This window comes from Malurus melanocephalus, unplaced genomic scaffold (genome assembly GCF_030028575.1).
Source record: "Malurus melanocephalus ecotype Western Australia unplaced genomic scaffold, MMel_1.1 scaffold_11, whole genome shotgun sequence".
Classification (NCBI taxonomy): domain Eukaryota; kingdom Metazoa; phylum Chordata; class Aves; order Passeriformes; family Maluridae; genus Malurus; species Malurus melanocephalus.
In genome coordinates this window covers 907647-922064 of record NW_026623243.1, presented here as the reverse complement: position 1 = coordinate 922064, position 14418 = coordinate 907647, and the positions used below count along the sequence as shown (strand labels likewise).

At 39.6% G+C, this 14418-nt stretch overlaps 1 protein-coding gene across 6 annotated transcripts in view; it reads right to left on the bottom strand.

Moving 5' to 3' along the window:
• PTPRZ1 (protein tyrosine phosphatase receptor type Z1) overlaps nucleotides 1-14157 on the bottom strand; it is a 127237-nt gene extending 113080 nt beyond the window's left edge. For 4 of the 6 annotated variants that reach the window (XM_057378434.1, XM_057378453.1, XM_057378444.1 and 1 more), the window contains exon 1: nucleotides 13688-14157. In XM_057378434.1, the coding sequence (XP_057234417.1) occupies nucleotides 13688-13745 (58 nt within the window). In that variant the 5' untranslated portion in view covers nucleotides 13746-14157. The remainder of the gene's footprint in view (nucleotides 1-13687) is intronic. The other 2 variants (XM_057378470.1, XM_057378478.1) reach the window with 1 other exon arrangement.
• Nucleotides 14158-14418: the final 261 nt, after the last annotated feature.

The following is a 14418-nucleotide window of genomic DNA, read 5'->3' as shown; positions in this document are numbered from 1 at the left end:
CAACAGATGCACTTAGATGTTGTCAATACATAAATAATAAATGGTAGCAATTTCCTGATTATACAGCATCTTCACATGTCAATTTAACCTCAGATCTCAATTTTGTTTAAACATGCAACACATGTAAAAGCCCAGTTAAAGGATTAATCTATGCATTCAATAAATAAATATACTGTGTAATTTAAACGGCTGTACTTCCCATAACCACTCATAAATTTCCCAAATGTTTGTAGATTTTCTAAAGTGTACTATTACTGCATCAACAGGCACAGTGCTAACCGTTAAACCCTCAGTGAAAAGCTTATGGACAATCAGACAGAGAAACTTTTTTCTTCTCATTCTACTTTCATGTAACTTTATTTTGTTATGATATAAAACCATTACAATAATATTTGCTCCCTCAATAAGTAACTTGTAGTATTTTTCACTTAATCAAACAGCCTCTAGGGAGAATTTATTATGCAATTATCAAAGAAAAGAAAATGTTTCTGTAGATGCACAACAGGTGCACATTACACRCAGGTGACAGCACTACAGTACCTTAAAAAATCCATATAGCCTTAAAAGCAGACTAATTTAGAACACATTTTTATTTTCTTTAAATGTTCTTATTTTGTCTATTTTAATAACTGCAAGTTATTTGAGGAAGTGTAAAAAGTTTACAAGCAAATACCACCCTGCTTTATACCTAGAAAACCTTCTTAATTTTAATGACCTCATGAAAAATTGAGTAAGTTAGGGAAACAGTTTGGGGGTTGTCATTGCTGAACCCAGAGCAAGCATTAGTCAAGCACAGAAAATAGCTTCACACATTTTGCTCTCAGAAAACACCACAGCAAAAATAAAGCTTCTAGACTGCAGCTAGTTTCTCTGCAAAATATTCCTACCCTTGATCAGAAAACAATAGGCTTTCAGACACATTTTAACTTTTTTTTTTAAATCGTAGTTAAGTACGCGTGACAGAACAAGTCAGATTTTCATTTAGGTTTACTTCTAGAGCTCTGTCAGAATGGAGCCTTGTAATTGCATAGGAATTTAAAAAAAAATGAAGAGGACATGAAAGCAAAAATTCTTCAATTAAATCTTATCTTAAGACTGCAAGCACATGCAACTGCAGACCTCCTAGGACTTTCATAGTCATTTATGCAACAYAGAAATACTGAAATGACTTCAAATCGAGTTTGGAAGGAGCAACAGMAAATCTTCCTCTGGCTCTCTGCCATTCCACTGTATTTCACAGTTTGCGGCTGTTCTGTCACTGTATCTCTTCAGTTTATGTCATGCATTTATTTCCTGCTCTGGAGTGATCAAAGCTTTCCTATGTAAGACAGAACATTATAATTGCCAATTTCAAAGGATTTTAGGAAGTTGCTCCGTAGATTTAAAATCATTAGCAACAGACTTAGGGCTCATCTAGTGAGATAGCTTCTAAGTCTTACACAAGTATTAATTAATTATAGGTTTGACGAAGCCTTTAAGGTTTTGACTGTACTGGGAGCAGTGTATTATGCTTCAGCCCAGCTGAAAGCCCTGGAGACAGAGGGCTTTAGGGAACCTCAGTGACTCACCAGGGAAATGCATCTGTTGTCTCTATGCCATCTAAAGCATCTGATTTGCTACAGAAAGGAGCACACGCTGTATTTTCTTCCAGGGCACTGCAGCAATTGCTCACTCGGTTGCCATACCTGCCTGTGGCTGAAAACCTCCTGCTATTCCAACAGGGACGGTGCAAATGCATTCATTTCTTACACAGACTAATGATACACTACACACTTTTCTGGAAGAGGTGCAATGCACTTTTGYATCTGACAGGTTCATTTTCTGCAACACAACAAAATCAGCAACTGGTCCAAGACTGAAAGATGCAGTGACTTCATGGGTGCTATTCAGAAATGCCCAAAAGACCTAGATAAGCACTAKACTGACCTGACCAGGAGATACAGCAGCATTTGTCATCAGGCTTCAGAACTACAGGAGACAACAGAAATCCTACTGTTTTTAACGTTGGATAGCAGCTAGATAAAAGACAGAAATGATCCCAATGACAGGGACTGGAATCCCATGTATCACTCCTTTTATGACAGAGATAACCCAGCATGGTCCAAATGCCGACCCAAGGCTTTAAATCAACGTACAGAATGTACTGCCTTGCCCACTGCCCATCACATACAGAGCAGCCCTTCCAGCAGCACAGGCTGCCAAATGCACATCTGTGTCCATCCCAGCAGAAGAGATCCCTACTGCAGCCACGGTGTGACAGTGTTATGGGGGTGCAGCAGGGGAAGATGAAAGGGAGCCACAGCAGCAGGAGGACACCAAGGATTTGCTGCTGGGCATTTGCTGCTCACACACAGCAGCAGCTGCTGCTCTGGAGCAGGGTAGCTGGCAGTGAAGAAGGGAGGGCAAAAATCTAGTCTAGCACCCAGAAATGCTGACCTGAACCACCTTATCCCACCCACTGGACTGAAGAGTTAARTTTTCTCTTTCAAAGTTTTCTACAATTCCCATTTTCAGCCTGGTACAGATAAGCAAATCCCCAACTGCTGTGCTTTGTCACACTGCAGACCACACTGCCTTCCACAGCTGAGGTTCAAACGCCARTGCATGGGAAAGGTTTAGGATTGCCATCTCCTCTTTCTTTGGCAAATGTATTATTAGATGATGATTGRAAGTCTCTGGTATCAGCATTGTATTGCTGGTTTAGGTATAGCAGGATCAACTTGTGGAATTCTGAATTCCMCAAGTCTAGCCACCTAAACAAGATGTTTCAAGTGTAGTTATTTCCAATATGTGGCCCTGAAAGGCATGTCCAGTTAGCTAACTTTTCTCTCTTTATTATCTACTCTGATCTTTATTTTACCAAGCTTGCACATCCCAGTGCAGGGCATGCTGGCTGCTATGAGTCCCAGTCTGTGCACATCAAGCAGGGTGCCTAACCCAGCGTTTTGAGATCCACTGCAAGATGATGAAATCTCCTTGATTTAATCACATTCTGAGTASGTTGAATTTCCTGTTGCTTTCAAGTGAACAGCAGATTTCAGGGTTACATGTATTTTGAAAAACTTTTTCACGTCCAAGGAATTATTTAACTAGTGAAGCAAACCATGAAAACCTGGATTACAGTTTTGTTCAAATGCGCTCTGTACAATTGTGATAGAATGTGTAGATCATATTAGAAAAAGCTGATTAACTAATATTACCTTATTCACCAAGAACAGGACTAGATTTTCTGGTTGTTCCATGGACATTTTCCTGTATTTCACTTGACTGCATGCAACCTGAAACTATTTGTTATGCATCACTGCCTTATTAGCTTCACCAGATTTAGCTGAACCTGTCTTCTTCTATTCAGCGGGGCAGTATGGATATTTTTAATCTGTTCTAAATTGCAGTTGCAATTTGTTTTGCTATGGTGAATGTCTTTTCCTACAGTAAACACTTAAATAATTGCAAAAGCTAATCAGATCACRTAAGATGTGCAGATATTCCTAACAAACAGGGCCTATCTGTTCCTGTTGCCATTTTTCATAGAATCATAGCATCTTTAAGGTTGGAAAAGACTGCTGAGTTCATCGAGTCCAACCACAAAGTCCACTACTTTATCCTATCCCCAAGGGCCACAATCACACGTTTTTTTTTTTAAATACTTCCAGGAACAGTGACTCCATCACTTCCCTTGGCAGCCTGTTTCAGTGCCTGACCACCCTTTCAATGAAGAATTTTTTTCTAATATCTAATCTAAACCTCCTTTTTCATGAGTACAGCCACTGCTAAGACAAGTCTTTAGAAGATTTTGTGTCACAGTCTTATCACCTCACACAAAAAGTTTGAAACTTCCCATATAGACAGAGATGAATACTGCCACATGGAAACCTACTTTGCTGATTTATGCACTACAAATCCCACAGTGGAGAGCAGAAAATATTGAAAAAAGACTCAGATTAAAGGATATCTTTGCATAATTCTCAGGAATGGATGTATTTTTCACTAATGGATTAAAATAATAATTTCTAAGTCTAAGTATTCCTGAAAGAATTCTGTTGAATGTACTGCTGTYGATCTCTAGTCAAACATATATATATATGTATATATATATGTTCTAAATACAGAAATCTTTTTGTCTCTCATCAAGACATACCAAAAAATTAACCTTTGAAATTTATTGGGCAACKGTGCAGAAAATAAAACTCACAAAGAAACAAAATAAGGAATTTATGTTTTTTACCCATTGTTTGGTTAGTTCTAACACAAATTAGTTAATGTTTATTTCATTTTTTACCATGCAGATAAAGCAGTAAGTAAAACACAAATCCCTTTTTCTTCATCTCAAATAAAGGAGGAGGACCAAACAGGGGAAAAAATGGTATCAGATATGTAAGAATTTTACTTTAAAAGGGGTACAAAAACCAGTCAAGGAGAACCTTAGTTGCTGGAGTAATTTTTCAAGAGCAGACTACTACATAACTGCCTGTGTCTTTGGAGAAATGTGCATTTAGTGAGAAATGGGGCTGACAGAGAGGCCAACCATTTACATGAGAATATGAGAGGTGGACATCCAGAGGATTAATGAGAAATGGGCAGAAGCCTGAGAACACTCTGTGAATTCAGCCAGTGCAAAATCTGACACTGAAATAAAATGAAATTAAATCTGCTGTGGCTGTATGAGATGAGAGAGTGAGTACACTGCCAGTTCACTTGGATTCTCAGCTGGCTGGTACTTTAACTATATCACTGGCTCCTGAAGTCATACAACCACATGAGCAATTTCAAATACTTTTCTTTAAACGAGGTCTCTTACCTTGTACAAGTAATCTTACAGCCTCAAAATACAACAGTCAAACACAAAATGTAAATTTTAAAGTCTCTTAGCTTTATATTGTATTTATGATATATAGCCTTCTCTTTATATGTTTGTTTTTCTGCATGCATTTTGAAATGCTGAGGGGTTCAGATGAAGTGAGCATTCATTCTTTAGTACCTCAGCTTAAAAATACACCAGCCCATCATGAGAAACGACTGGTTTATGTTGTTTTGGTGGGCAGTTGGCTGGCACAGCCAGGTACACACTGCTCAGTTTTCTTATTTAGCACAGTTTGGAACTGACAGGAACTCCTGGATCATTGACAGGGTTCTCTCCTGCCTCAGGTGCCACAGGCTCTTACAAAAAGCATAGCACACTACAATTGCAAAAAAAAAAAAAAAACCCAAATTTGCTTTCTGCTCCTAATAGTACCATTGGAAAGACTTTTCAGAATTCCACTGTTGTAATGGTTAGGTACTTTCTTCGAATTTTCAGTATAAATTTGCACATTGCCAGTTTATAGCCATTTGGGTTTGTGTCATCGCTATCCTAAAATTTYAACAGACTGTCTGGAACTTTTTCTCCTTGGTGCTTGTCCAGGATTATTCATGCGCATGAGCCAGAAGTAACTACTATGATCTGTGGATTTACAGTGATACAGTTTTTTTTTAAAACAAGGCTAAGCTGTGTTAGAAAAAAACCCCAACAAAACAACACCGCATAAGTTTTCCTGCAACGTGGCAAGATCCATGAAATGCAACGGTTTCGAAACTAAAACTCAAAGATTATAAAGAAAGAGGTATGCACAGATCACACAAGACTCGCCCCGAACTCTGTGCAAATGACAGTGGATGGGCTGTGTGGCAAGCACAGCATTTGGCATGAGATGTCACAGGCACCTAACTGGAGTGCTCCATGAAGCTGCAAGAAGGCTCCCGGGCCTCCCAGGAAGTCCCAGCCTGGCAAATTTGTTGGTTAACATACTTACTCATGCCCATCAGAGTAAGAGTTACAAAAGGAACTCACGGAAATAAACGCATACACTTGAAACTAAATTACTTTTCTACCTGGGTAGGAATACATTAAACACAGTTGGTCAGTTTGGGGATGGAGCTAGAAGAAAAATTGCCTGRAGTAATATTAGGTCCCTTTTATAAAGCCAGCTGTTACTCTGATCATTAGCTATTTAGTCTCAGCAAGCAGATGTTTTTCTTTTTGGGAACTTCTGCTGAAATCATGGAGTTCAGCACACAAAGCAATTGAAGAATCAAGTCTTTTTTTAAATGCCGATTTTAAAGGCTTAATTTTTCCTCAAAATATTTGCTTTAGTTTTCAAAAAGCTTTCCGTTTCTTTGATATATGCTGCCCCTGCAAAACATTATAAATTTATCTTTTTTAAGGATTTGACGGTTTTGAAAAATAGCATTATTTTTGGGAAAATGTATTCTGAAAACCATTTAAATCTCAAGGAATTCAATAAATCCCTCCATTTTCTTTAGTAAAGTATTTCATTTGGTCTGGATAACTTATTCAAAAAACAAAAAAAAATCTGCCCCAATTGAGAACTTACCATGATTTCCAAAAAAATTTTAAATGAGTCAGGAGTTCTATATCACATTCTGTTAGGAAATKAACAAAAACATGTCATTTACTAAGATACATTTGATGTGATTTATTTTTATGCAACATCCTTAATTTATAGCATTTTGAAGACCAATTTTTGTAACATGATTTTAACACAGTAAAAGTGCTCCGGATGTCTCTTATTTTGCCCTTTTGATGTTACTGTTTAACCACCTCTTCACTGCTTTACTCTTATCCTATCTCAACAAACAGRTAAATGAGTCAGCGAGGATAGATACCTTTTCAAATATTACCTACTTTATATTTCARCATTCAGGTAATCCAGTATTTGCAGCAGTTTTTTTGGTAATGAAAAYGACAATTCACAGCCAAATTTCTAACAGATAATCCTGATCCCAAAAGCTCTTAATGAAATCTCTTCCTAGACAGGYGAGAAGTCCTAGTATCTTCATATAGAAGTATAAACTGTTGAATGCTATCTTTACAGAAGGATCTTTAATATTTCAATATCATAGAGAAAATTTCAAAGTAACCACATTCTTTATATTTAGTGAAACAAAAAGGGTAGTATGAAAAAGCCCAAACATTTAATCTTGTATGTCTTACTGGATGCTGTAATAATCTAGACAAGGAAATAGGGCTTTTTATATGGCAAGTAGCCAAACCACATCTAGGTTTGGCTGAAACTGCGGTGCAAAGGATGTATTCAATAGCCTTGACTTAGAAAAAACTCAAGCGTGAGATGTCTTTAGCAGAATCACCCCCCTGTGAGGCAACAGCAGTAGGCTCCAGAGCTTTGAAGTTCAGGCTGCTCCGCTGTCTTTAGGTGATTTTAGCAGCTGAGAGCAGTAACAAGCAACTGGCTCGCCCAAACGCTACTCAGCTGACCAGGACAGTTGATGTGGAAATACATTTGAGCTCTGCCCACCTTCAAGAGGTTAGGCTTTCAGAATTGCAGCTCAGAACTCCCTTCTTTAAATAAGTATCTGGAACTATAAAAGAAATGTGCAAAATCTGCTCTTTTAAGAGTGCAACCAGAGAAAAGGCTGTGGTAGTGATTTATGCACTGTATCCAGTAAGGAGATAATGAAATACTGAGTAGGAGCAGGCATAAGAACTCATATTTCCTATCTTGCTGTCATATCTTACTAATTCAGAGTCCTTGCTTCAAAAGCCAGAAGCAGATGCTTAAGGAACAGTGAGAAAAAGGCAAACTTATACACTGGAACACTTTCTTGCAAATTCTCCCAGGTTCCGCTTCCACCTCCAAAATTTCCTGAAATAGAAGTGGTTTCCAACTGCTTAGCAACCCTCAACAGGTTTCTCTTTCAAGATCTTGTCCAGTATCCTCTCAAAACATGTTTTCTAAAAAAAAAAAAAAATTAAAATTTAAGATAAATTGCTTCATATTATACAAGAAGTATAAGTCTTCTCATTTGACAAAACCTAATGTTTGGAGACAGAAGATGTAGGTTCAGGTTATCTCAGACCAGGCCTTCTCTCTGGACTGTCTTGGTAAAATGCCTMACTGACTGGGCTACAACAAGAGCAGGTGGCAGAGTCATTACGGTGTCCTTTGTCCTGAACAGAAGTAGCACCAGCCAGAACAAAACACTTGATTCCATAAGCATGTATTTTAGGGAAGCCTTCCTTAAGGTTCAGGAAAGCCATCTGAAAGGACATTTGGATTTGGATCCAGTGAAACTCTGGAGTTAAAGACGCACAGAGATGCACATAGTAAGGTCACGTAAGGCACATGCATAAGAGGAACTACAGCTGCCTGAAGGCTTCCCTGAAAGCCATCAAAAGTACTGAGCCAGTACTTCCAAAGGGAACCCCTTGATCAAAATGTTGGGTTCAGACACCTAAATTCCATTGGCATCCCACTTTCATTGCTGAGCTTTCATCATCCTCGTGACTTTCACCACAGGAATGATTTCTGAGATTAACTAACTGAAACAATRGCTCCTGGGGTCTTAAAATAATAATGAAAAATACTGATTTGTAGGGTGAAATATAGCTGCTTCCAGTGGATCAAAGAAAACCAAAGTCAAGTATGGGTGAGATGTAGAAGCCAATAGGAGCTTTTAAAGGCACACCTCATCTGGAGTAATCTGTGACACTTTTACAGAGTTTCTGCTTTATTTAACAGGTCTATTATTTCACCTCTATCAGTAGTGCCACAATTACCAGCCAACGATGCAAAATAAGTAAAATAAAACCTCAACTTGTTTCTAAAATCTCCAGTTGTTTCTACTTTAGCCTCAAGATTGAATGGACCAATATCACTAATTTGTATTCAAAAAGCAACCTGCACCATACCTTCCTACAAAAGTATTCTGCTGCCAGCAGTTCTCAACAACCTGCAGGAGCCAAGTTTCATTTGTAGCCCCAACCTCTTTGAAATATTTGCTATCTTTCATTTAGTGGATTTTGTTTATTTAATACTTTAAGTCCTTTTCTTCCTGTAGATTCATCTTTCTAATACAGAAGGCTTGACATGTATTCAAAAAGGTAACTTTTGTCTTTATGGGAAAAGAAGCTTATTGAATAGCCAAAGGATGTCTTGTACAGGAAAGCCACATAAATGGTGCACGAAGCTGTGAGAACTGAGCTGTTAAATGGGAGCTGGGGGCTCCGGAACTGCCACAGACTTMCAGGCCCTACGGGGAATACTGAGAAGCACGGCACATTTGAAGAGGAATTGAAATTGTCAGGAAAAGAACAGAATCTGTTCACCCTTAAATTGCTAATTAGAGATCTCATAGTAGGAAGTGGCCACTTATATGATGAGCGCTGAAAATCTAGGAAACAGTCTTCCTTAAAAAATGGGCAAGTGCCTATTTTCATTAATTAACATTCTAATTCACAATACCGATTATAATAGTATCAAATTACCATCTTATATATATAATTTACTTTCTCTCCAGGAATCCAGATAGAAGGGTAAATTCAGAGATGAAGTAAGGCCAAATGTAACTTCAAAAACTCTGCTTATAAATTGTATTGATTCAACATTGGAAACTACATAACTATGTCAGATATGTCCTACAGATGACTAGTGGGCTGAGTAAATATTTGTCTACTCTGACATTAATTTTAAAATGCCATTCATTCYATCACTTTTCATACCTGCCAGTATTTGAATCTAAAATAATTCCATACTATAGATTTAGATTTTGGTATATAAAAATCTCCATGACAGAAAAATGCATAACACATATATGGCCATAATATTGATGGTTAAAATAGAAGATTAATCAGTTCTAAAAATATTGCTTTTTGTTTTAGCTCTTATGTTTTAGATAGGGCAGGATTAAATTTCTCCACTGGAGCTATATATCATCATCCATAGGAACATATAATCTTAAGTGCAAAACATGCTAAAGCATTAGAAGTAATACACATTAATATTGCTGTGCTTTAAGTCAGTTTGAAGTGTGCCAAATGACTGGCCTATAAAAATATTATCAAAATAAGAGGTTTGTACCAAAAAGAAGAATCTGATCCCATAGTCCTTTAACAGTCTAAGGGCTTCCTGAGTCTAAACACGTGGACTTGAGAATGAACACAAAGTATGATTGGATTTAGGAAGCCAAAGTGGTGCTGTGCTTTAGATTCTCATTATTTTTAGTTGTGACTCTCTGAAAAGAGCACAGAGAAGCTGCTTTCATGTTGATGGTGAGGGCATGCTGCCTGATAGATTTGAAATATAGTCCTGATGTCAGTTGTATAAGAAAAGTAAGTATATTTARGGAAATGTTACTACCTTTGTGCAAATAAAGTCACAGCAAAGGGACACCAGAAATAAATTAAAAACAAGAGAGAGATCTTTTCCAGATAGTGAGAAATTAAACCGAGACACAACTAATTAAGCAATTCATAGATTAATTAGTCGCATTTTGAAAGGCAAAACCCTGGTTGAGGTCAGACAGTGATAGCAGTAAGAAGCAGATTAGTGCATTCTAGAGACAGATTTTACATTATTTGGGAAAACTATCCATACATTTTGCTAGTGGGATCATGGAATACTTTTAMCTCTTGCCTAAATATTTATACTTTTTTGACTCAAATTTAACCACAATTACAGTGTAATTTGTTAAAACATGTTCCTTTTTCTATGAACATTTTCTTGCCTACACAGATTCATAAATAGTCTCCTTATTGAAAAGACTCCAGATATTATTTCCATAGGAACAACGCGACAAAAGGCACAAAAAGGGCACCGCTCACTGACTTTAGGTTATATGGAACACATCAGTAAGTCGGGGCAGATTTCCAAACACTRTCTTCAGCCTCAGATATATGCAGGCTGAAGATTATAGATTCACAAATTTCTCATTTAAAATAAAAATGTAAAAAAAAAACCCAAGTGAATTGTCCATGTAGGGTTGTTTCATTTTTCCTTTAATCCCAATTAAAAAAAAAAAAAGAACTTAATAGGAAATCTCCAACTACACAGTAGCATTCACAAACAATTGCCTAGGATTTCTTATGAGCTCTTACTTGTGACTGAATAGCATCTCATTCCACGAGTTCCATTGAACTTCACTCAATGGCACTCACTGAGAGTACTCTGACAATACCCTGCTCCATAAATAATTACATCAGTACTTGATGTAATCAAGTTGCTTGGCTTCAGTAACACTGTGAAGAAAGGTGCTGTTCATAACACTGCAGGGATATTAGAATTAAGCTCCTCAGCATTTCTTCAGTTAGACAGAGAATGAACTGTCACTGTCTTGTCATGCCCAGAAGAACTTTCTGCCTCCATCTGCTCAAAGTTAATTCTTCAGTGAGGCTGACTTGGCCACCTTGTATTTTTCAGACACATAAGAGACAGACTTCCCTGATGATTTTCGCAAAGACAACAGCAAATCTCCCACTCAGATTTATCAGAAAGGACCTCATAGAAAACTGTACAGGACCAGCTGAGCACTCAACAATATTTTTTGAAACTACCAGCAAATGARGCTGGGATCTACACGTTGCCTAGCCTCACACTAACAAGCCCAGGCTCCACAATAAAAGGCAGACTGCCGTGCTCTCTAGCAACAATCCATTCACAGAACCCTGGGTATGGTTTCTTCTGTAACAGAATACCTAACGGTAAGAACCAGATAGTGTAAYCCAGCCCTTCTCTTCTACCAAACCCTCAGAACCATACATTGATGGTATGCAAGAATTATTTTTTTTTATTAAAAAATCCCAAACAAACAAATCACATAAGAAAATAGTATCAAAATTCTGACTAAGTATTTGTTTCTATGAACTGATGTCCGATTATAGCATGGTTGGTATGGACAGGTACTCAAACAGGAACATATTCAAATGACATCTAATTAAATCAATTTAATAGCCAGTACAGGATATACATTCTTGGGAACAATCATAGTGTTGAACACACTGAGAAGTCTAGCTCCTAAATCTTAAGAATGATGCACCATTGAGACCAAATCGATCCATCACATCTAGAAAGGGGGTCCTCTTCAGGTCAGGTTTAAAAACAACAGTGTATCAGGCTACAGAAAGAAAAAATAGCTGCACTTAAATCTTGTGCATGAATAAAAAACCTTTTCCCATCCTGTCAGATCWTGTAAATTCATGAATGTAACACACATAGGCACAAGTACCTAAATATTACATTATATAAAATCAGCTTATTTTTAGTAAGATGCTGGATGAAATTATTTACAAGAAAAAAAATGTTACAAAAGTTATGTTTATATCTTGCATTGYTTCCAATGTGATAGGATCACCTGAATAGGGAAGTTCTTTCCAAAAGTGAATCGAGTTGCATTACATTATGAACATATCATTGTATACTTGATGTGTTCTCAAAAGTTTTCATATACCTCTGCACACATGTAAAACCACCTGMTAATTCTTTTCCTTTAAATAGTCTTGGGAGTACATCTGATTTTCGGAAATAGTTTGGTGATGTAAGAGAAACATTAAAAAAACTTATGAAAAGTTTTGTAACAGGCCATTCTTTGCTGTAGTGTAAGAGAATTATTGTAAGTAAGAGAACTGGAGTAAACACCCTACTTTTAGGAATAGGTTAGTTTCAAAATGACATTAAAATGTTATTAATGTACTTAAGAAGATCATACATTTTAATGGAAGGACAGTTACATTCAGAACTTTTATAATTGAATCATTCCACAGTATTTTCTGAAAAGAAGCAAAAATATTTTTCCCATAATAAAATTTAAAAAAAACCAGTCTTCTCTAACAAGCAGAACTTGGTACGAAATTGCTTTCACTGCGAGTAACCTAACCCCGATCTTTGTTTATAGAGCTGCATGGTTTCAGAAGCAGCACCACCTATTGGGTGACAAATGTAGGTTAGTGGCTACTTTGTCACCACARACCTATTGTAAGACTGGTTTTGTATACAAGGAGGTGAAGCTYCCAAGTTCCTCATACTGAAATACAAGCAGCCAACCGGTATTTTCTAGTGATCTATTTGATAAAAGTTTTAAAATTCAAAACGATCATTGAACGATATAAACCCTACCACTCAAGCTGCTAGTATTTATTTGACGAAGTACTGAAGAGAGCACTTCTAACAGCATCAAGTGACTCACGCTGGTTATAATAACCATCATACCGTTTAACAGGGCASTGCATGATTTTTAGGATGCACTCCAAGTGCACAGGTCTGCCTGAGCTGAAAATGAATTTGGTTATGTAAGCAGTCCTACTAAAATCTATATATGAATCCATATTCYCTATGCGGGGTCCCACGTTAATGAACGAATCGTATTTTGCATGTTTAGAGCCATCACTAACGCTACCCKTTCAGGGAGAACGAGCCCTTTTCTGAAGTGAAATTCAGCACCATTTCCTTCCCTTCGGAACAGTTCTTGAAAAAGCCTAAAGCAACATCTCACATCCCACGTCCCCAAATAATCTCGGTTTCGGCATTGCTGGGCATGGATTTTCTCTCTCCCCGCTGTCACCGCCGTACACCCGGTCCCTCCCCCGCGGTGCGGGCAGCCCAGCGGGGCCGGACCCCTGGGAGCAGAGGCAAGGAGGGCTGGCGAACCCTCCCGGAGCAGCCCGCCGGTGCCGGGGTGGTGTGGGGTACCGCGCATCCTCGGAGCCCGGCGCCGGAGGCACAAGGGGTAGGAGAAACGCTCCCACCCGTGCAATTGACAGCGTGTTTTCGCGGTGTGGAACAGGAAAGGACTGTGCCTGCCTATCTGAGAAAAAGGGATCAGAGGCCAAAGCCCACCGGAGCCCGGGGAGAAAAGTTGTTCCGAAGCCCGAAGATGAATTCAGGCAGAGATCACTCACCCACTCTGAGGATACAGATGAGCTGGATGCAGGCAACCAAGCGCCCGAGAATGAGCATGTCCAAATCGTCCCTCGCCTCCTTCCGACTGCCTGCCTGCCCGTCCGGCTGTGTCAGCCTCCTGCCCGCCCGCCTGCCTCCGCGGGCTGCTGCACCTCTCCGCCGCGGGAACCCGGCTCCGCGCCGCGGCCGCGCCCGGCGGCCGCCCCCACGCCGCGGGCGGGCGGGATCAGCGGCGCTGGGAGCTGGCGGGGCCGCGGCTCCGCTCAGCGCATGGCGGGGGCCGCGAGTGGCTGTGGGGGAGCGCGGGATGTGCGGTGTGCCCGGGCGGGTGCGTGTGCGCGGATGTCGGCTTGATGTGTCTGTCGCGAGAGTGGGTGTGTATCGCGTGTGTGTACCGTGTGTGTGTGTGTACCGTGTGTGTGTGTGTGCCGTGTGTATGTGTGCCGTGTATGTGTGCCGTGTATGTGTGTGTGAGTGCTGTGTGTATGTGTGCCGTGCGTGTGCCGTGTATGAGTGTCGTGTATGTGTGCGCGCGGGGGGGGCGGAGACCGCGCTCCGCTGGGCGGGTGCGCACGTGTGCGCGCGTGTGAGTGTGTGTGTGTGAATGTGTGTGCGGGGGTGCGTGTGTGTGAGTGTGGCTGTGTGTGTGTGTGTGTGTGTGTGTGAGTGTGGCTGCGTGTGTGCGGGTGAGGGTGTTCGTGGGTGTGCGGGTGAGGGTGTGCGTGGGTGT